Genomic DNA, 23531 nt, shown 5'->3' with positions numbered 1-23531 from the left:
CAACTCTGACTTTTTAAGGGTTTCTGAATGCTAATGGCGTATCTAGAACACAGCCCAGGTTAGAAAGAGAACTGTCATTCTTCAGTCCCATATTAACATTCCAGGGCAACAAGTTTGCTTTGAGAGTACTTATCAAAATGTAGTATGGGACTTTCAAACACTTTTGAAAGCTGCAAACACAAGGCATTCTCGTGAATTCAGGACATTCTCAGTCATCTCTACTTACAGAGTTTTGGAAACCGGGGGAAAAACAAGTAAAGCCACACCCTCAAGATGACTGCATTAAAAAGTGAAGTAAAATTCCCAAATTCAACTTCCTTTGCTTTCTGTGGCTTGGTATATATATATATATCTTTTAATAGTGTAGCCTCAAAAAGTCAGTCAGCTGATGCCCACATCTGCACATGCTCTAAGCCCTTCTCGATACATCCCTAGACTTTCCAGGCCAGACAAAACAAGCTCATTTGCGCTAAAAGAGAAGCATCCTTTCACTAAAGAGCCAATCTGACTTCATCTCCAAAAATAAATCTCAGTGGCTTGCATCACATATCTGGCAGCGTTATAATTCCTACAAGTTTTTGTATTTCTATTTTAACACATGGTCAGAGGGAGGACAGGATTGTTGGCAACACCTTAATTCCTTCTCTTCCCCCCAACCGTGTGTTAAAACAGTGGAAAGGATGGCAATATCCTATTTGAATAAGAACTTAATAGCTGTTTTATCACCAGTAAATAAAAGATCTTGACCTCAGTACTGTTGTCAGTCTCCATTACAAACAAATCTGCATCTCCTGCTTCCCACAGGAATAATCCAGCCCTCAAGTCACAGAGCAGTAACACCCTCCAATCTTTTGGAGTGGGCAGACCACACAGGTCTTCCCCCAGGGCCTCTAGGCTGAAGAATGTTCCCCGACACATCACCTAGCCATGTCAGCTGCATGGCTAAAATGCAAGGACCTGTAGCACACTTAACCAGTTACGGAGATGAGCACACAGCTCTTGGCCACAGTTCCAGACCAGGCTGGATGGGGCCTTGGCCAACCTGATCTAGTGGGTGGCATCCCACTAGATGAGCTTCAAGGTCCCTTCCAACCCATTCTGTGATTCTGATCCATATATTCACATTTTAACGTGCAAAAATAGGCATGAGGCCTTTGCTTGAACAGCAATCAGAAAGCAACTGCAACACACAAAGGATTCCAGGAACCAGGAATGCCATGAGCAACTTGTGACCTTCCTGAACAGGTTTGCCCCGCCAGCAGTTTGATATCGCCTGTTGGCTAGCTGTAACTAGCTGCATGTGAAGTATGGCACACCTTCCCAAAAGCTCCAGTGACAGCTACTCAGGTACTGTACATTGCGCAAAGAGGCCTTAGAGTCAGGAATGCAATGCACAGGAGAATTAGGGTAATTCTCCTGTAAGTGCATAGCACAGAGCAGAGCACATGAGCTGAGCATAAAAACTAATGTGTATCACCTCAATATGAGCATGGCATGCAGCTGGTCTGCGTGTGGTGGATGCAAGACTTGTAGAAGTGTATTTGTCCCAGCTTTAACATTTGGGAACCTCAGGTAGACTTTAGCCAGCACATCTTACATACACATGATTTCACAGGCAATTGTTTGCTCTTTTGAGCTGCCCAATTTCTTGGTGCGCTAACCAAACCTTGTAAAGGCAAGGTTAGGAAGAGCTAAATATTTTAAACTTAAGGGTCAGTTTTTCACTAGAGAGGTCACATCACCGTGACAAAACCAAACGTGACAGTGCCAGTAGGAGTACCATCGCTTCAGGGCTGGAGACCTCCTGGACACTGCGCAGCCACTAAGAAAATAAAGCTTCGCCAGAAAGAGACCTGAAAGCGTGTGCTGCAAGAGAAAGCCGTGCCCTTTGAGGAAGGCCAAGCAGAGGAGACGGGGAGCAGGCAGGCAGGGAACAGGCACCTTGGGCGGGGTGGGGGGGGGAAAGGGGGAGGGTTGTACTCACGAATTTGGGCTTCCTGCCCTCCGCGGCCTCCGGGGCGCTGCCGGCCCCGGGCGGGCCCTTCCGACGGAGCCCCCCGGGCTCCCTCCCGCCGCGGGATGGCGGCGAGGAAGGGGCGCGGTAACGGGGCCGCTGCGACTCCATGGCCGTGCCCGGGGGAGGAGGAAGAGGAGGATTAGAGCGGCTTAAGCCGGGCAGGGCGGCAGGGAGGGGGCTGGGGGTAAAGCCGCCGCCTCCAGCCGGCGGATTTCCAGGCGGCAGCCCCTAATCCCGGAGCGGGTGGCGAAGTGGGGCAGCGGTGGGGGTGAGGAGGGGAGAAGGTAGAGGGGGGTGTTAACGGCCAACGGCCGCTCCCTAACGGCGCCAACGGCTGTCAGCGCCCGGGAATGCGCGGCCGCCGCCGCCGCCGTCCGAATCACCCCGCCACTGCCTCGGTCCCGCCCCCCAGCCTCCCCAGACCAGCCAATCGGCGGCGGCGGAGCGGCGGGGGCTCGTCGCGATTGGCTGGCCTCCTGCCAATCTCCTGTGAACGGGATGGCGCGGGGTGATAGTGACCGCACCTGGTTACGCGCACCCCCCACGTCCCGCCCCCCCCCCAGGCGGACTACATATCCCAGAGAGCACTGCGGCACGTTCCCGCGTAGGGAGGAGGTGGCCGCGCGGCGAGAGGTATGACGGGAGCTGTAGTCCTGAGCAGCCACAGGGGGACGCGGCGCGAGGCGGGGAGGGCACGGTCTGTGGGGTGTCGAAGAACATTTTGTATTATTTTGGTGTTGTTTAATTTTGGCTATAATAAGTTTTACCCTGCCACTTAAAGCGAAGGAAGAGGTGGCTTGTGGTGCTTGGCCCTGACAGGGTGGTTCCCTCAGTGGTGGAAGGGTGTGGGCATTTAGAGATAAACACGAATAAACGATAATTTTGTGTGCTCACAGAATGGTGTGTGGCTGTATGATACACGTGTGTTGGTACGGGCTCTTCAGAAGCCGAGAAACCCAACGGAGAGGTTGGCTCTACGGAAAACAGCATCAGTATTTGCACTGACCAGGATTTGGGGTTCCCCTGACTGATTCAGGAGGGGATTTGGGGTTCCCCTGAGTACATCAGGAGGAGATTTGGGGTTCACGATGGGCCCAGGAGCTGTAAACTGCCAGCAAGACCAACACAAAGTAGGGAGGGAGCTGTGCCTGCATTTCTTATTTGTTGGAGGTTTTTGTGTTGTTGTTTTTTTGTTTTTTTTTTCATAACAGATGGACCTCCGAGATTCTGCATTTTATAAGGAAAAACACAAGTAAATAGAGACGTCATTGCCCCGTAGATTACTAAATTTTATACGCTTGAGAAAGGAACTGAATTCTTGTTAATGTGATCAATACCTTGCATTTATCTTAAATTAAGAGTAGCTGGAATAATAATGAAAACTGGAGGCATACATACTGGAAAATGTGTTTCTAAATTGCAATGTTAGGCATCATTAAGAAAAAAAGATAATGCTCTGGATTCGTACCTACAGTATTTTCTAAAACAGCACAAGTTTCCTTTTTGTTCTGTTGCTCAGTAACAAAGATGCTCAGGTTCCCTTATTGTTTTTTATCATTTAGCTTTCTGTTGAGTGCAGTGAAAATAAAATGTCTCACCACCACCCAAAAAAATTGCATTACACACAGCTTCCAAATAATTTGAGTGCCTTCCAACACCATGATGTAGAATTAAAGATATCCGTTTCTTAGCATGACTCACACAAGTAGTGACCTACGAAATGTAATGCCTGCAATTGCGTGGAGCTCTGATAAAATGCAGTAAGCAGCAATCAGCCCCAGACTAGACCTTTGCAGGACTGGGATCCAAGGCTGGGAGCTGTGGGGCTACTTAGAGTAGATGCTGGAATTATTTGAATACATTAAACTGTTTGTTCTTTGGCACATTTCTATAGATCTTTTGTAAATTTATATTGGAATTCTTTGTGGAGAGTATAATTAGCACGACACTGTTTAATGTCATGGTTAATGATTTCCTGGAACATTTGATTAGAAAATTAATCAGCCTATGTATGCGTATGATAAAGCTGTTTAAATGGACCTCCTAATTGCACTGTGGTAGAACACAATGGCTTGTGCCAATATATCACTTTCAAAGTACTGTATTGCGATAATAGAGAAACACTACAGAGAATAATTTATTAGACAATTTTACTAAGCCAAAAATAAACGTTAGTACTTTTGATCAATTATTATTATCTTTCACACTGCCCCTCTTGTGCTTCTTAGGTGCTTGACAGAACAAATACACTCTTCCAATAGCTTCCTTGGTCAAGATTAATCATAACTGAGGAGAACATGTGAGAATGAATCAGTAATACCGTAACTGTGCAGAGATTATACATGGAGCATGCATATTGGCTGGAGGACGCATATAGCTTGGTAATTTTGCATTATCTTTGTTCTGGAATGAGAGTTTTTCAGTTATAAAAATGTGTGAGACAAAGCAAGTGCATAAAGTTTAATGTAGGGATATTTCCGAAATCTGTCCTTTGAACTGGTGGATTTAACTAGACTCTCCCAATTCTGTTCCATCTCTTTTTTTATACTGTGACTCAAGTCTTAAGCCTACAAAAATGAATACCTTCTTGATATTCATTGTTCCAGGGAGGCAATTTTTCAAATAAATCTCTGTGTACTGCATTTGTAAGCTGGCTTTTGACCGAGTTTAGGCAGTTCTCCATATTTCATTTAGAGATGCCGGGTTCTTGCCTACATGAAGAATATAAAACAGTTAATTAACTGTTCTTTACTTACGTACGTCCTTTTAAACTGTCACATAAAAGTTATGAAGGATTTTGTGAGCAATGTTGTTGTTTTTATACAGCAATCATACAATTTTAGCAGTCCTTATTGTTAACACTATGTAAGAACTCCAGCAAGCAAAAACTTAGAGAGCCCCAGTTCCCATGGCTTGTCAGGAGCAAAACAAATGACTGTTGGAATTGACCTTTCAGGAAAATCATTTCTTCTTTTTCTCATGAAAAGCACCAAATGGGCTCTTCTGTTCCAAATCCGTCAAACTTTCACAGCTATTGTAAATAATATCAATTGACTATGTATCTTAGACCTTCCCTAGCAGTTAATAAAGTACTTACACTGATATTAAGTTATAGGATTGCCGAATTAATGCTCATAGAAATTAAGTTAGAAAAGCACAGCCTGTCTTCATCTTAACACATTGATGCTGTTTCTTAGAACCCATTGATGCTGTTTGTTGTCTAAGGAACTCCGTGACAGTTGCATTTTCATGTTTTAATAGCAGTCACTAATAATTTAAATGTAATACAATGTAATATCCTTAAATGCAACCTATGGGTTAGGCGTTACTTGATTTTCACAGCATGGGTATTTTGAGAAGCCTATTATTCCATTATTAAGATAAATGGAGATAAAAACTCAAATTGTTTGTATATTAAATTTACTAAAGAACCTGGCTTATCATAATAATAACCGAACAAATTTATGTTAAATTTATGAGAAAATGCATGTTGTGCATGTATTAAATAGAATGAAATGAAATTTAAATTAATTAAAGTTTTGTTGAGGAAAATTTTTCCTCTAGAAGAAAGAGCTGGAATTCTTGTACTTTCCTGGACATCATTTGATTGTCATTTAGTCATATTTCTATTTCTAGGTTGGAAGAGACCTCAAGATCCAACCTCTGACCTAACACTAACAAGTCTTCCACCATAAACCATATCCCTAAGCTCCACATCTAAACGTCTTTTAAAGACCTCCAGTGATGGTGACTCCACCACTTCCCTGGGCAGCCCATTCCAATGTCTAACAACCCTTTCGGTAAAGAAGTTCTTCCTAACATCCAACCTAAAACTCCCCTGGTGCAACTTCAGCCCATTCCCCCTTGTCCTGTCACCAGGCACGTGGAAGAACAGACCAACCCCCACCTTGCTACAGCCTCCTTTAAGGTATCTGTAGAGAGCAATAAGGTCACCCCTGAGCAAACCCAGCTCCCTCAGCCGCTCCTCATAAGACTTGCTCTCCAGACCCCTCACCAGCTTTGTCGCCCTTCTCTGGACTCGCTTGAGCACCTCGATGTCCTTCTTGTAGCGAGGGGCCCAAAACTGAACACAGTACTCGAGGTGCGGCCTCACCAGAGCCGAGTACAGGGGGACAATCACTTCCCTAGACCTGCTGGCCACGCTGATTCTTATACAAGCCAGGATGCTGTTGGCTTTCTTGGCCACCTGAGCACACTGCTGGCTCATATTCAGCCAACTATCAACCATCACTCCCAGGTCCTTCTCTGCCAGGCAGCTTTCCAACCACTTGTCTCCCAGCCTGTAGCTCTGCTTGGGGTTGTTGCGCCCCAGGTGCAGGATATGTTATTTTAAAATATGTTATTTTATATTATGTTATATTATAATACAACACATACAATACATCTAGCATGTATTTATTTGGAAAGATGAACATTTCTGGCTAGAACTCTATGCTGTAAGATCGCAATTAACAATCAGAAGAAGAAAGCAACTAGAATTTTTCAGCCTAATAAAACAATCACCTGATGTCCTTACAGGGAAAAAAGCTATTAGAAAATTTCTGATACACAGTTACATATTTATGAATAGTTACAGAGTCATGAGTCTACTAAACTGGGAAGAAAAGGAGTTTGGGTTTTAATAGTCTTTCCATACAGGACTGAATTTTTCTTTTGCTTAAGCTCTTCAGCGAGAAAACTTTCATTTGCTATGAATCTCTACTTAAAGGGAATCAGAAAGCTGAGTTTCAGCTAAACTGTTAAAAAATAATAATTTTCCTTGAGATTCCTTGGTTTCTTTTTTGGTAACAAGATCATTTTACTTATGCGGTGGTTTAAGAATGAGCGATGCTATTTGTCTTATGAGAGTGTTTTATTAAAAGCATTAAATTATTTGGGATATTTTAGGTTGAAGTAGTGCCTTCTGACAGGACATATAATTAAAGAAAGTTGTATCTTATCCAGGAAGTTGAATTATTTGTAGAGATAAGCAGCTCTGAGCCATTTGGATCACAGACTTGGTAAAGTTGAACTCAACAGGCCTCTTAGCACATATATTTCTAGTTCCTTAAAAACCTCTGAATTAGTATCTTCTGAAAACAGTCATTTTCCTCCTTATCTCTTAGAAAAAAAAAATAATATGATGGTTATCATATTTATTGCAATTCATTTCTGCTACTAACAAAAATACTTTTGGAAACTTGTTGACTTTGTTTCTGATTCTTTATTGCTTCTTTTGGGCAGTCACACCTGTACAATGGTAAGTACCAGTCTTAAGTATCAATGTAATATGTATCTTGTACCACTTATAAAAAATACTCAAGTTGTGGAGAGATACTGTAAGAGGAGGGCTCCTTTTCTGTTATGTGTAGCACTGAATTTCAGACATTTAACAAAGATATAATTAGAAGCCTCAGTCTGAAATGAAATTTCCACTGAGATTTGTCTTTAAAGTACTTTTATACAATTTTAATTATTACATGGGAGTTGTTACTGAAGAAAGCAACAAAACAAGTGGCTTCAGCAGACTCTGCTGGTACTGAATCACAGAATCATTTAGGTTGGAAAAGACCTTTATGGTCATCAAGTCCAGCCATCACCTAACACCACCACCTCTACCATGTCCTGAAGTGCCACGTCTCTTAAATGCCTCCAGGGGTGGTGACTCCACCACCTCCCTGGGCAGCCTGTTCTAATGCCTAAGCACCCTCTCCATCAAGAAATTATTCCTGACATCTGATCTAAACCTCCCCTGGTGCAACCTGAGGCTGTTTCCTTGTGACCATGTAGCTGTGTAGCAGAATGTAAAGATGAGAAAGGTATCCCTGAAGACAGCATATGTCACAGTCCTGTTATTGATTTTATATCAGTCATAACTTTTTGAAATGTCAAACAAAATTTTACATCCAATGTATTTATTCACACTTTTTTTTTCTAGCTAGAATTTAAATTAAGGACTTTCAGAAGTAGTTGTAGTCTGAATGTCACCGTTCTCCTTTTTGAAGCTTTCAAAGTCACCCTGTTAAAGATGAGGATATAAGAAGTAGGAAAGTAGTTTGCTCCATTAATTTATTGTAGATTACATGTTACTAATAATTTCTCACAAAATATTTTAGGCTATCCTCTCAGTCAATTGAGGAAATTTAATATACCTCCTCCAAGATACTGCCTAGATAGGAAAAAAATCAGTGAAGTCCATTATACAGTTCATCAAATGGATCTTTATGAGGATATTGGAGATGTGATTTGTGGTACTATTTAGGATACTTTGCATACTACATTATTATAAAGTTCAGGTTTGTAATTTAATTATGGGCCAAATTATCTTCAGTTCTAACTCTAGTAGAAGTGACTAGGCCAAGCCTGACAGCTAATATAAATTAAAAATTGTAAGTGGCCTGAGTATCGTGGGCTGCAGTAAAGGCTATGTTACATAATTTTAAACGAAGTGTGGGATTTTCAGAGCCACCTACAGAATTAAATGAGTTGCTCAGACCTTGTCTATTCTACCATTATACTATTAAATGTCCCTAGCAAAATTAATACAAAGTGTTTTTGTTGTGTGTTTTTTGTTTGTTTTGTTTTTCCCAAAAGAAGAAAATACATTTCCAAAGAAGAAAACTCTGATGACGTTCTTTTTGGATACAAGGGTCCATAGCAGCGTGATCAAGCACAGAAATTTTTCAGAGCATTTACCATAAAGTTTTCAATGCTTATGTTAGAATGCTGGGACATAATTATCTTCCACTACTTGATAACTCACTGAATTCCTCATAGCTTTCCTTTTTAATATACTTCCATCATTTTTTATGCTTCACTCTTCAAATTTCCTTCTAAGATTGTCTTCTATTTTTATGCACAATAATTTATATTACTTCCTATTAGGAAGTGATACTCTCTGCTTTCAAAAAACCCTGATTATCTTTTGACAGATATCTCATTTTGAGATATATATATATATAAACATATACATGTACGTGCATATATAATGCTTTTGGTGAGTTAGTTATGTATTGTGGAAGTCTCAGAATTGACTGTAATTTGTTTATAGAGCTTTTATTTCTCTTTGACCAATTTCCTCACTCTAATCCATCTTTTTAAGTTTATCATTCCAGTTTTTCCTCTCACAGGAATAATGGATGTAATCACATCACAGTTATTGCAACCTAATGTTCAGCTACAGTTAGAACTGTAAATGTACATTAAGAAAAATCCTTACTCTCATTTTAAAAGAAAAACTCTCATTTGGGAGAATTCCTGAAATATATTCTATATGAAACCAGAGATTTTGTGGGTAACTGAAATCACCCTGTTGCTTTCCAATCTGCGTATTACTTTTTGATCCTCTTTTCCCTGGCATGTTTCAGTGACCTTGCCTGATTTTTAATGGCTCTGTAGGGCACATAACTTTACACTTCTACAAACTGAGTACAATGTGCTGCTATTCTTATATTGTACAGAAGTGTCATCTCTTGTCGTAGGAAGATGAAGAATGCATCTGGAAGGTGTGCTTTGTATCACAAGAACTACTAAGCTAGTTTCTTAAGTGACAGTTTTCTGACAAGTATGAATCAGAATAAACTTCGTAAGTTTCCATTTTCCTTCACCTCCGCTATAATAAGTTAAAGCTGGTGGTTAAGGAAAGTGAATACTTTCACTTATTTTTACAAAATATTCCTACGGAAATGAGGGAGATTATGTTGAATTGTGATACAGAGGTCATCCTCCAGGACTTGGAGAAGTAACTAAATGTCAAGTGCTTGTTTGAAGGGGTAGGGGTGGCAAAAGAGAGAAAACTTATTGTAATCATTACAGGGGTGCCTTTCGGCTGGCAGTAGTTAACAATATCCTCGCACAAGGTTTTCAGTTTATTGTGGCACAACCTCACAGAAGGAAAAACTTCTGAAACCGAAAGGTACTTGTCGAGTCAACGGTGGGATAGTCAATGTGGTTTCCATTACTGCATAAGCAGAAAGTTCAGAGAACAAAATCTCAACCTCTGTGTAAGTGTCTGAGCATGCTGAGAGCCAGCTCTCCCTAAGGGATGTGGAGCTGAGGGCTACACCACAGCCAGCAGGGCAGGGGACCTTGCTAGCCAGGGCCCATTTTACCACCTTTAAGCAAGGCCAGCCTGGGAATGGGAGCTAGGTGCTTCCAGGAGATGAACTAAGATGATGAAGCAGGTATGAGGTCGAGCCAGGAAGTTAATCCAAAGGTCAGTGTCAGGTCCTGTGAAGGTAACGAGGGTCAGACACAGTCTGCACATGTGTGGGCACGTCCACAGTGATGAGACAGGTCGAGAGTGGAAGTCACACCACAGCTCAGGATCAACAGGCTTCCTGGCTGGGGCCAGAGACCAGCGCTCCCACAGTAGAGATGAAGCAGGGGCAGAAGGCCCTGGCATGGAGCTAAAATGGAGCACAGGAGTGGATGGTGTGAATGCAGGCCTTGGGTGAAGCTGCTGAGGATAATTAAGGCCTATTTGTGCGCTCAGGGCTATGACAGTAAGATTCATTGATCTGGAAAAAGTCTTGACATGAACAATCTGGGTTGTACAGCATAGAGGAAGATAGGCTGCCCAATGAAGGTCTCATTGGTTTTTACACTTGTCTGCAATAGCTTGTCTGGCAAAGTGAAGGTCTCTCCTCTCTGATGTGGTATGAGATACGCTAGGATCTACCCTGTTTGTGAATCCCTTGAGTGGCCTCATTAGGCTCAAGACCTTTTGTTTGTTACTTCTACAGCCAGCATTAATCTGAAAAAAAATAAAAGTAAAAATAAATCCCTGATTATGTGTCCATCAGTCCCTGGAAAATAATGTGATTTCTTTTTCCCATCTGTCTACAAAACTGCATTCCTTTTTATTCATGTGTTCATTTTCCCCTTGTTTTGAACAATTATGCTGGTACCAATGAGAAGGAAATCTCCTCAAAGAAGTTGGAATAAACTGTGCCAAGATTTAAAAATCAAGTGGGGAGTCACCAAGGAATCAATCACTATGCCCTAATAAGTGCTCATAAAGCTGTTATTTACCCTTACGTTGTATGAGTTTCAAATTTGGACATCAGATAGGTGCATGTTTGCCAGCTAGAAAAGTGTCAACAAAGACCTTTTTTCAGTCTTATTAAAAGAGAGTGAATATTATGAGCTGCAAAGTGATACAGGCTTGCAGATGCTGACTGTACTAAGATATTAATAAAGGTGGCCAAGCTGTGATTGTTCAGATACGTGATTTGGGTGGATGATATGTACATTCAAAACAGCTTTCTTTGTGTGAACTACAGTGTAGAAAAAGGAACAATGTTGTCCCAAAAGCAGTTCGAAACATGCACAATTAAGAGCAGTACATAGATCAACTCTTTTTCCATCTTCTCTAGAAACAGGAATAGAGTAACAAGATACGGGATCCTCTGAGGAAGAACAGCATGCACCAAAGCAAGAGCAGCATGCAGCTCAGCATCCGGAGCAGCAGGCAGGTTTGTGTACTGGGTGGTGCTGAGAACTGAGCAATGAAAGGTGGTCATCCCAAATAAAACTGCATTGTTTATGTGTATGGTGAGCTTAACTCACCTACCCTCCCTAAGAGCAATGTCACCTCACTCTGTGTAAGACTCTTGTCCCTGTGATGATTATGCTTAACTGTACTCACATTGTGTGATTTACCTACGGCTGTGCATGGCACAAATCAGTGATGGTATTGGGAATAAGTGTCAGTATATAGCTCAAATGAGAAAATATTTCCAAGTACTACCATCTCTTAAAACAACACAAATATATGGGGGCTATTATACATTTATACATAGGGGAGTTTCATATTCTCCAGCTTAGGGCAATCTGGAAGATACAGAACTAAGCTAAGCTCTTCCTATGGTTAATGAAGTTATACTTAACTGAAGCTTTCTAGCTAGTGAAGATGATGTAGCACCTGTAGCTGCCTCCTGGCAGCTCATCTAGTCCTAAAATACATATTTGAAATGAGGGAAAAGAGAAACCTCTGGAGATCATTCTCTGTCTCTGTCTTCACTGACAATAGAAGGTGCTTCCATAACTGGCTTAGACTAGGTGACTAACTTTTATAAGCTGAAAATAAATTAGATAAATCTCATTTTCTTAAACTATTCTGAGGATATCAGCAATTTCCAGTCAATAAATTCACTCCCTTTCACTAGATTTTATTAAGCCTATTCATATTAGTTCAGGAAAGGTAGAAATACTTAACTAGCAATATTAATAACTCATTGGAATTAACAAGAAAATTCTCTTGCAATCCTCAGAGAATAAAATTTTGAATAATCATACTGTTAAGATAATCTGCACATCTTTGACAATAGTTTTTGATAGTCTGAAAATTGAAGACAGATTTATTTTTTTTTCCTCCAGAAGGTAATTAATGTTCCCCTTACTTCTTTTGCTGAAATCTGTCATCATTACGGACATGAAGCTGCTTTAAAAACTTCAGGAAATGATAAGTTACAAATATACTGTCCCATTGGATGGACTTAACTTGCATGGTGATTAAGGATGAATGCTGCTACTAACCCAAGTTTTCTAGCACATTTTCTCGGCAAAATGTACTCCATCTTTCTCTTTTCATCTTTCTCTCACCACCCCCTTCTTTCTGTTAAAATATACTGATTTAATCACTATTAAAACTTCAACCTTGTGTCCTTTTGAAATATGAAAAAAAATGAACTCTCTCTCTACTCAGTGCATGACATCAGTCCCATCATGGATTTGTTAGGTTTCTAAATGCGTACCTTTGTGCATTCTCCCCAGATACCATTAACTATATGAGGAAGTCATCTGTAGGCACCAGCAAGAAATTTCATTATTCCTTTTAAAATCTTTCTTTAAAATTCTCCTTTACCAGTATGCCAACAAAAATGTAGATTTTAATTGCAAGCCTCTCTCACTGATAGATCTTGCTTCTGATCTGTTCACTATCTCCTTCTACAAAGAGACATCAAGGTTTCAGGGGAAATTGCCTTGTTTTTGTTCAAAATGCTTTCAGCTCAAGGACCCTGGCATTTTACAATAATAAACACCATGATTAATGCAAAGATTGATATTTGCATTATATGCAAAAGCTAGAAAACCTAAACTCTATTTGATTTCTAGATGTTCCCTTTGAGTTTCTGCTGCATTTACTTGGGAAAATTCACCGGAACAGATACATCAGAATAAAACATAGCTGCTTGCTAAACTTAATGTTCCAGTCACTAAGTGCATGTTGTAATTTGCCAGTGTTCACCATATGTACTAAATAATCCATATTTTATAGTTGACATTGTTCAATAAAGCTTTCAGACTTTTGTGTTATTTTTAACTTCAAACTATACATGTGCCTGGCTTGTGAGAGGAGCTGGGGAAGGGTATAATTACCCATTTATGTTTTAGCTGGAAACAGGAAAACTTGGCCTGAAAATCTGGAACTGAAATTTGTCTTTGTACAACTGTTTCTTTTACACTGGGAGGTTATGCAAGCTATATTCATTCAGATCAGTCTTTGTTATGTAAATCACAATTTTGCAATCACTTAGGAATTGTATCACATTAATCTATGGTGACAGTGTTCAACAGAGTCTAGTAAGTTGTTTGATTTTACCCTTTGTAAATGACAGCCCCTGATTTCCTGTAATATTTCGGTTCTGGGGCAAAACCTTGTTTCACTCAGTACATATTAGCTGGACAGATACAGATGAAATGCAGAATTGTTGTGGTTGGATAATACAATCAGCATTCATCACAAGCTAATAACAATGATTTTGAACATCTTAATCGGAGATCACACCACTCTGTGCAGTATGAAATAAGATGTCTGGATCACTACAAAGGATTTGACTGGTCCTTGTGCTGATAGCCTGCAGGAGATTTTAATATTCTGAAGTCACACCAGATGGGCAATCTGCTGCAGTATACCTTGGCTCAGCTTTAACCTGCAAGGGTTTGATGTCTGATGTCACCTCAAGGAAAAAACAATAAACAGCTGCGCTAATGACATTTTTTAATCTCTCTACTCTTGATTTACCTGATGCAATAGTCATCTTAGGATAACAGTAGAAAGGTACAGACCCTCTACAACACCTTGGCATAAAAATGCACTCAGAGATCAGAAATGGAACTAGAAAAAAAACAGTAACTATTATTTAACTGCTCTATGCATGGCTTCTAATCCTATATGGAAAGAAAAAAAAAAAAAAAAAAAAAACTTCTTGTTGCAAAATAGATTTGGAAGACCATACAGATATAGGAAAAATGGCAGAGGAACGACAATTTTAAAATGAGTATTGTAAAACCATACAGATAAGATTTTGATTAATTTTTATAGCTGAGAGAAATGTAGTTGGTTTTCTGAATCAATGGAGTTATTTATTCTGGGAATGAGTAGATAGCAGTACCAGCCCTCCCCTACTCCAATATTTTGCTGGATAAATTATTTCATAGAATATTCCATGGAAACAAGCTGAGTCAATATGACTTTTGTAGCCCTTGATTACAGACCCCAGAATTGGTCTTTTGTGCTTTTTGATAGCAGACAACTCAGGTATTTTATGCTGTTGTGTATCTCTTTCAGTATGCATTAACATAGAAAAAAATAAATAAATAAAGACATGTAGTTTGCACTTCATCAGTTGGGTGAGTCTGACCAGCAGGTTATACGCTGAATATGAAATAGAGAATGTATTCAGCTATTCAGCTTTTTTAACTGACCTGTAAATTCAGGGGGTTTGTTTGTTTGCTTCAAAAAATTTAACAGCTGCAAACTGTAGCAAATATGTCATGTTAAAAGCAAATAAAAAAGTGAGGAATTAGGTACTATCATTATAAATGACTGGTTTTAAACTAGGAAGCCAAAAAAAAAAAAAAAAAAAAAGAAACTACAATAACTCATATTTTATTACGCAAAAGCATGTGTTTCTGAATAAAGACCTGTGCTTTGGCCTGCTGGGGTTGCTGAACACAAGCACAATGATTAAATGGTGGAGGAAAAAATCTGAGTGAGAAAATAGGACAGCTAAAAGATCAGTAGCACTTCTACCTGGAATATGAAAAGAAAAAAAAAACATTTAAGGAACACTTACATTTGCCATGTAAACACTGAATGGGGAAGAAGACAATCAAAAGGTCCCTTATTTCTGATTGCAGCTGGTTCTGTGTCACTTGTTATGTTTCATAGCTTTTAATTAAGTAACCTTGTCATGATAATACACTATGAAGACAGACAGAATGGGGCACTACACATAAATGTGAAATGCCTGAAAGATGCATTTAAAAAATCTAAAAATAGATGAGTATGTGAGAGATGGAGGAGCCAAATGTGTAATGCCAGGAAAGAAATCTGATAAAAGTCCAAATTTAAAATGGAATACACAACCGAGTTTACTGGAAGAGACAAAATTAACATATAAAAGCATAACTTAGCTAGCATTTGCCTGGAAACTGAATTCAGGAGTGCCAAAATATGCTTAAGTAGAGTCAACAGTGCTCTGACATTACAGACTATAAGGATAAAGAAGAACATAGGCCTATGACAGACAGATACATGAGTTCAAATTCAGACACAGATCTCTTCATGCTATGATAACTAGAGCCATTACCGGCATATTAAGTTTAATAATAATAATAATTAATAATAATAACTGAAAATGGACTTCACTACTCTGCAGGAATTGCAAGTGTTGACAAAGAGCATACAGCACAGAAAAAGATGTTGCCATTGCTATCACCACTCCTGGTTAGTCCTGCCATACAGCAGTATATAGAATTCTCTAGAGTAAAGAGGGCATTCAGGTTGGTCTTTTGGCTTTTCCAGAGAGTTGTACTACACATATATCAAAACCTGATACAGGAGCAGTCTGGGAACTGCATTGGGCAGACACTGTGTAGTGTCAAACTACTTAGAGTACTCCAGGTTAGAAGACTAAATACCCAACATTTTCCAAATAGACAAGATGTTTCCAATGTTTCTTGTCAAATCAAGATGCTGACAAAGCAATTTTCAGAAAAAGTTATTTGTTCTATTTGTGACTTTGAAAAAGGTTTTGGTTGGTTTTATTTTTCTTATTTGAGAATCCTAGAGGAAAGAAAAAAAAAAAAAGGCAAAATTACATGGGAATCTCTATTGCAGCACATTATGGGATAACTTACTTTTAACTTGCCACGTGCAGATTGAAAAGCTAGATAGGCAGAGTGATTTGATTTTAAAGTGTGGTTTCCTGAGATATGCTTGTTCTATTTCAAAGGTCACAGATAAACCAATTACACTATTTCTAAAGAAGCCAGCTTCATATTATTTAACTCAAAGACAACATACTCAGAATGGATTATGATAGACAAGTCTACCTTGTGGCTGAAGTTAGAACATTGTCTGGTCAAGAGTGAACTTGTCATGGGCTGTGTACCTCTGAAGTACTGGCTAACGAACAAAAACCTTCCCAGGAAATGAAAGTCTAAATATCTCTTTTTCTAAGTGAGAACATATTTTTCATTGAGATGCATAGTACAGTACAGTGAGTTAAAGGCATTTTGGAGTTTTGTAGCTGAATGTCATTCTCTTTAAATGAGATACTGGCAGTTAGATGGTTTTGATTGCTGCCAGCTGTCAATACCCCTGAGGAAAGCAGAGCTACTTCTATGATGGAAGATGAACAAGAAACCTGCTCATCAAACACATCACAAGTTGTGTCAGAAGATTACTGAGTTAAATAAAATAGATGCGTGTTTACACTCTTCGAGTCATAAACAAGCTGTCTGTGAGCTTTTTTTTTTCTTTTTCCTGCAGAGAACATCTCATACTCCAGTATGATAACTGCTTTTTGTAACTCCTTGCTCTTAAATTTGCAGAACACATAGATTTATTCTAGTAAATGGATATATGGACTAGAATTTCAAAGTTAGATACTCACAACTTGAAACAACCAGTAGAATGAGTTAACTCACACATCCAATACCTGCTGTGCAGTACAAGTCAGGTATTTGTGTTGAACGTGGTCAGTTATCTACTGTTAGTTTCTATATGCATAACTTAGAAATACACACTAGATTATGCCTAATTTTGAAAAGCCTAGTCCATATGTTTTATGAGTCCTCTTGTGTTTCTTTTCATTACACATGCTTGCTTTCAGTGTTCAACAGAAAATTAGCTGAAAGCAATAAAAGAGGAACCAAAGACTGGCAATGCAGTTTAAAAAGTTGTTACAAATCTGTCTTTACAGTAGTGCATTATCAAGTGGTCGAGAATTTAAAGTGTTTCTCTGAGTTGCTATGTTCTGCTCTAAGGCCGTCAGTTTTAGCTAAGTGACAGATTTTAAAAGTATCTGACACTTACATAAGTGTTGGATGGTATGTAAGAAAAGTAATTTTAATAGAGGTGCCTATTGGGAGGACAAGTGCAACCTTAACAGTGTTAAAAAAGAAAGAATATTTTATCTTGCATGATAAGGGAATGTGGATTTTCTGTGTATTATATTCCTCAAATAAAAAATGTTTCTATTTTTTTCTTAATAAAGGGCTAAATTTAATTGAAATTACCCTAAAACAATATAAGAGTGTGCCTGAGTGTTTTATGAATGTCAAGGCATCCAAAATCTGAAAAAAAAAAAAAAAAAAAAAAGTCTTTAAAGAACTGATTGTGATTCCTGGGGTACCAAGCACTGCAGCTAGTTTTCTCAGAGTTTATCTACTTGGAGATTCAGACCACCAGTTAGGAGGTTAATCATCTTTTGGACTCCAGAGGCAATCCTTCAACCTTTTAAGAGGCAGAGAAACCCTAGCCAACTCACAAACAGCAAAACAGAGGCCAGACTGAACAACCAGCTGACAGCAACCATACAAAAAGGGAACTAGAGAAGGGTTAAGAACTGGGTGTGATAGTGTGAGAATCTCACATTCTTCAGAGGATTTTAGCCTGCATGCATTTGTCAGTGTTCCTAGCTTAGGCATAGGTGTATGCACAGACCAAGATAACCTAGACTAAGAAGAGAAGTCCACTGGACAGGTGAGGGGCTGGTATGTGTGCTTACCTATGACAGAGTCAGTGTATGTCTGGAACAAGGAAGGCTGCTTGCTGTAGATGAAGCCACAGAATTACATCTACAAAGCAATGCCACATAACTTAGATTGCTTTATGAATATTATGTAAGTTGAGTCTTTTAACTCTGTGACTAGTCAGTTAATGTAGGCACCTGACTGAAATTAGGTAAAAGGAATTCCCTCTTTTGTGCTTTGAACCTCTTAGGTGTAGTGCTTTTTCAAATCTTCCCTATTCCCTTTTCCTTTGAAGGGAGCTTTTACTCAGTATCTTCATTGAGGTATTTCATTTTATAGGCCTTAAGCCTTTAATGTCTGACCACCTCAAAACTCAAATGTACTGATCTTCAGAACAGCTCTGGGAAGCAGGGAAGCTCACCGCCATCTGAGAGAAAAAGGAACTGAGGACTGAAGTAGCTGAAGTGACTTGTCACCAGCCACACTGTGAATCTGTGACTGAGCAGAAACTGAACTCCAGTCCTAAATGACATTCCAGTAATGTATTTTTATCCTTCACACAGTGAAAACCCCCAAATTCTGGCCACTTATGCTTGGCAAATACAGTTAAAGATCACTGAAAATATAGTCAAGCTGATAAAATTCTTGTGACCTGTCTTTGTGTATTCAACATTTTGTGTATTTAACATTTTTCTTTGGGTGTTTTATCCATGAACATACACATGAAGCAAAACAAACTTGCTTGACGTGAACAGTGATGACCTCTATCATTTTGTGGGTGGCAATTTATGTAATATGTTTGGAAATGCAATAATTTTGAATTTCTGTTGAATAAAATAAACATAGGAACCTAATCTGATTTCTTTTTTGTTTTTTTTTTGTTTTTTTTTTTTTTGTTGTTGTTGTTGTTGTTTTTTGTTTTTTGTTTTTTTTTTTTGTACCTATGCTGTTTAGCAAAGTAATGATATTGGCTTTGTTTTTATGAATTATGGTTATGTGGAAAGATGCTTAGGCCCAAATGGATTAATTATGTGTAAGGGTATGTGCAAGGTGAGAGCATCTTCTTCACTAAGATCATCTAGTCAAGGTTATCCAATCAAGGATATCCAGTCAATCCCCCTTTTTCAGTGCAAGGGGGATTGCATGTAAAAGGGGAAATGAGGGAGCTGCTGTCTGTGCCAGCCCAAGTGGAGAAGGGGACTGGGCTGTCTATGGTATGCGAGCCCTGCATGTTGGGGTTGGAACTGAATGACCTTCAAGGTCGCTTCCAATGCTAACCATTCTATGATTCTATGATGTGTGTGGACAACTAAGAACAGTATTTTCAGTGACAAGTCCTTTTAGTTTCCTCCACTGAAAATAAATAAATAAATAAATAAATAAATAAATAAAAGAGAGGTCCAGATCAAATCACTTTCAGTGGACTTTAGTTTTGTCATAATGTTCTACAGAATAAAGCGAGATACCCTCTTGGGGCAGTTGAAGCCCTCAATGCTTGTAAATAGGGAATTCAAATTAAAATAATAATAATAATCAATAAAAAAAAAAAAAGATGAAAAATCATTTGACATTTTTGATAATTTGGCTTGTGTCACAGTCAATATCACACAGCAGATGTAACATGCCACAGAGGCCACAGCTCACCAGCTGAGGTTAGCTGTCTTTGAGCAGAAACCACAAGGAGAGATTATAGCCATAGAAACAGTTTATTGCAAGAGAGCTGAAGGGCATTGGCTGTGGATAAGCTAGAGAAATTTATGCTGTGGTTTAACCATCACTTTAAACTCCTGCAGCTGCCAAAAGAGGCAGTTCAGCCTTCCCCAGATTACTTTTCCTACTGCTGTGGTCACACAAACAATTGTGCTGGACAAAGGAAGCTTATGACAGAGGGGCAGGCAAGATAAATATTCCATTTTTAACTTGGACTGTTTTCTCCATCTAGTTTAGCACCTGGAAGCATGAGCTTTTGTGTTGGCACAAGTGAGGAGTTAATATATGGGAATGAATAGCCAAGCAAGAGAATAGGACTGGATCTCTTTATTCAGCTGTTTTATGCTGTATAAAAATGACTGCAGAATTATGGCGTTGTAATTGCTCTGTGGATAAGTAGGTAAATGATCTCCTCATAGTTCATAAAATAATTCAGGCTGGAAGAGACCTATGAAAGTTACCTAGTCCCTCTGCCTCATCAGAGTTGGGTTTGCTTTGAAGGTAGTTGAAGTTGCTCCAGGCCTTGCCTGGTTGGGTTTTGAATATTTCCAAAGTGAAGATACCATAATATCTGCAGCCTGTTCCACTACTTAACATCCTCTTTGGAAAGAATTTTTTCCTTATGTCCAACTGGAACTTATTTGTTGAAACTAGTGACGTGTCTCTTGCCTTTTTTCAGTTGTGCAGTTCTCAAAAACAGGCTCTTCCATCTCTATATTCCTATTTTAAACAAAGAAAGAAAAGGAATAAAGTGAAAAAAATAAAGCAGATCCCCCAGTAGCCTTCTCCAGAATGAACAAGTCCAGCTCCTCTTGGTCTCTATGCATATGGCCAGTGCTCATGCCCTCTAACCATCTTAGTGACCCTCTGCTGTATTCTCACCAGTTTGACAACATCTCTCTTATATTGGAGAGTGCTGACCTGATCACTGTATTTCAAATGCAACTTCACTAGTGCTGAACAAAGACAAATAATCGACTTCCTTGACCTGCTGGCTAAGCTTTTGCTAATGCAGGCCAGTATGCATTTAACCTTTGTCACAACAGGGTACATTGCTGATGCATATTGAAGTTATGGTCCATCAAGACTGCTTCCTTTCCAGACCCTTTCAGCAAAAATGTTTCATAGCACTGCCTGTCCTGTTGCATGGAGTTTTTCCACTTTGAAAATCACTAGCATATGAAGGTTTGAGATGAAATAGCCACATGATTCAGAATACTAGAAAGAACCCTGTGTTGAAACTGTTTTCAAGATGATGTCTCAGTTTTTGTGGCTCCTCAGAAATCTGCAGTTTCTTCTCTAACGCCCTTACACTCTATTAAGGTTTCATCTCTATTAAGGTATCATCTTTCCACTCCTACTTTCTACTTAACCATGATCCTTCTCTTCAGAAGTTAACGTAGTAAATATAGTGAGAGCAAAAAGGTTCAAAATTGAGAATGTAGATAGGAAGGAAAATGGGTAAGAATGCAAAATGGAAAGAAATTATATGCAGAAATATGTGATACTTAGTTTTGTAATTATTAGGGTTGTGGCACAGATAATAAGATGTATAAACAATCAAAACACAGACTATGAAACCAGTATATGTTACTAACATTAGAATAGTGTTGTGTCAGATAAAGCTCTTGTAAAAGTACATTTTGTTCCCTTTGTAACGATTTTGCTTTTGAAATTACTCTGCATGAAATGGTGTTTAATCGTTACAAGTGTGACTATCCATATACTGTTCAAATGCATTCTCCTACTTCACTTTATTTCTTATCAGGAACAGCTCTCCAACCAGTTGTCTCAGTATTCATATCAAAGCAGACAAAATTCAGACCTCTAAAGGACTGAATTGCCTTATACATTTTTCTTCATCACAGAGAACAAAAAACATACTTTCAAGTTCACTAGGTGTATTTGTAGTGCTTTGCTCATTGCAAGGAAAATTTTCTACTCTAACATTCTGCTTTACTCATTCTTACCTCCATTGTTATAAATGAATTCATGAAACAGTTCTTTTTTTTTTGTCTCTAAAATTGAATGTTCTTCTGTAACAGAGCAAGAATACATGCACAGAAATCACTGAAGAGTCAACTCTATTAAACAAATACAGTAATGAAATAAGTGGATCCAATAAGTAATGACGTTATTCTATGAAAAAGATAAATTTATTGTTTTCTTACCTTAAAACCTGCAAGTTTCACCAAGCAAAGTAACTTGGGAATAATTTATTTCATATTCTTTTTCTTCTATACTACTTTAGAGATCCCTTATGAAGGGATGTTAAGGAGGAAGCAAGTGTCATAGTAAGATTCAAGGGTGAAGGTTAGATTCAGCAGATGCTCTATATTCTATGTTATAGTGTCTCTGAGAAAAATGTTGCATTTAATTTTTTCAAGATTTTGTAGTATGATAAGAGCTTATTTTGCTATTATATCCATCTCAAACACACTTAGAGACTACATTGTGGTGTCCAGCCCAAACAGACCTGAATATCAGACCTGAATTTGGCAGGGTGAAATTGAACCACAGCTATCTGAGAAACAGTGACTGAAAAGTTTAAGTGATTTTGGTTATTTGTCTATGAAGCTCATCTATACAATTTGATCCCAATTTTTCTTTTCTGTAGAATAATATATGGAAAATAATACATGCAAAATTTTTCAGAATCGGTATGACCAGTTTCATGAATAATTCATTTCTGTCTTGTATGACTTCATTATGTCATGTATAACTAGCACTTTGTACTGTCAGACTGAAAAGCTACAAAAAAAGTGTTTAACCTTGCAGTATAAATTCGTAACTTGTAATTTTTTGAAAAGTTACATGATATTGTACAAGTCCTAGCACTGTGAAATGTGCTTTCTCAGATACCTTACTTAAGATTAAATAATACAACACTTAGACCTATTTTTTCCACTCATAGGGTTCTGCTTTTTATAGAAACAAATCATATATTTAATAACCTTCACTAACCTAACAGCTGTCATAAAGGAATTACTTTCAGCTACTGGTCTTAATTGTACAGGGTAGCTACAGCCATAGCTAAATATTTCACCAGTTATGTCCGATAAGAGAACACAATGTTACAGCCATTTTCTAGGAGTGCTATCTATGACACCACTCAGTAACTAATGGGTATTATTCCCTAATTGCCTAAAGAAGCAGATAACAGCACAGCTGTAAGTTCAATGTGGTTTGAAACCTAGAGGGTGACATGACATATCTGGTATCTGTGCAATTGGTTAGTTAGTTGTTCCAGTGGCAAGAAGGTAAAGATTTCATTCAAAAGTGTATTTACAACTACAACTATCCAGTTGTGTTTATATTAATATTCTTTCATACAGTTTCATAGGCACCAACTGAAAAAAAATGTGTCTGGAGAAACTACTCCTAGAATGATGTGGTAAGTTGCCACATCAAGCCGGTTTGCTTTGAGGTGTGCTCCTGCAGAAAGAAAATGAATGAAAGAAAACAGAAAAACAGACCTCTTCTTGCTTCCTTCACACTATACAAAGGTTTACAAAGTTTTAACCCTGATATTTGACACACAGTAAGGAAATACTCCTAAGCACTTAGATTTAGACACCAAAATTAGGTGCATGAAATTTCCTTTCAGAGGTGTTTTGAAGCACATGCTTCTTGCCATTGAATATAGAAGGAACTTGAGGACTCACTTTAGAATTGCTTCCTTCTGACATTAAGGTCATGACAAGTACCTAAATTAGGCACAGTAGATCTCATATTTTATTATCTTTTTCACAGTATAAAATATAGTTTTCTAAAATGGCTGTCCATGGTTACTACTGGCTGCTTGTTAGTGGTATTT

General features: G+C 38.7%; 1 protein-coding gene and 1 long non-coding RNA gene across 4 annotated transcripts in view; one reads left to right on the top strand and one right to left on the bottom strand.

Annotated features, from left to right (window-relative positions):
• The window catches only part of DIAPH3 (diaphanous related formin 3), a 233767-nt gene extending 231378 nt beyond the window's left edge, over nt 1-2389 (bottom strand). Inside the window, exon 1 of one of the 3 annotated variants that reach the window (XM_027472667.3) lies at nt 1985-2389. In XM_027472667.3, the coding sequence (XP_027328468.3) occupies nt 1985-2125 (141 nt within the window). In that variant the 5' untranslated portion in view covers nt 2126-2389. The remainder of the gene's footprint in view (nt 1-1984) is intronic. The other 2 variants (XM_027472654.3, XM_072032512.1) reach the window with 2 other exon arrangements.
• LOC106015041 (uncharacterized) lies at nt 2384-17661 on the top strand. The gene is made up of 4 exons (XR_011806391.1): nt 2384-2650; nt 4246-4398; nt 11395-11493; nt 12398-17661. It is a non-coding gene; the product is annotated as an uncharacterized lncRNA (long non-coding RNA).
• The last annotated feature ends 5870 nt before the right edge of the window (nt 17662-23531 follow it).

The sequence above is a fragment of the Anas platyrhynchos genome, chromosome 1 (genome assembly GCF_047663525.1).
Source record: "Anas platyrhynchos isolate ZD024472 breed Pekin duck chromosome 1, IASCAAS_PekinDuck_T2T, whole genome shotgun sequence".
Classification (NCBI taxonomy): Eukaryota; Metazoa; Chordata; class Aves; order Anseriformes; family Anatidae; genus Anas; species Anas platyrhynchos.
Note: the sequence above shows the minus strand (reverse complement) of the source record. Positions and strands in the feature narration are given on the sequence as shown.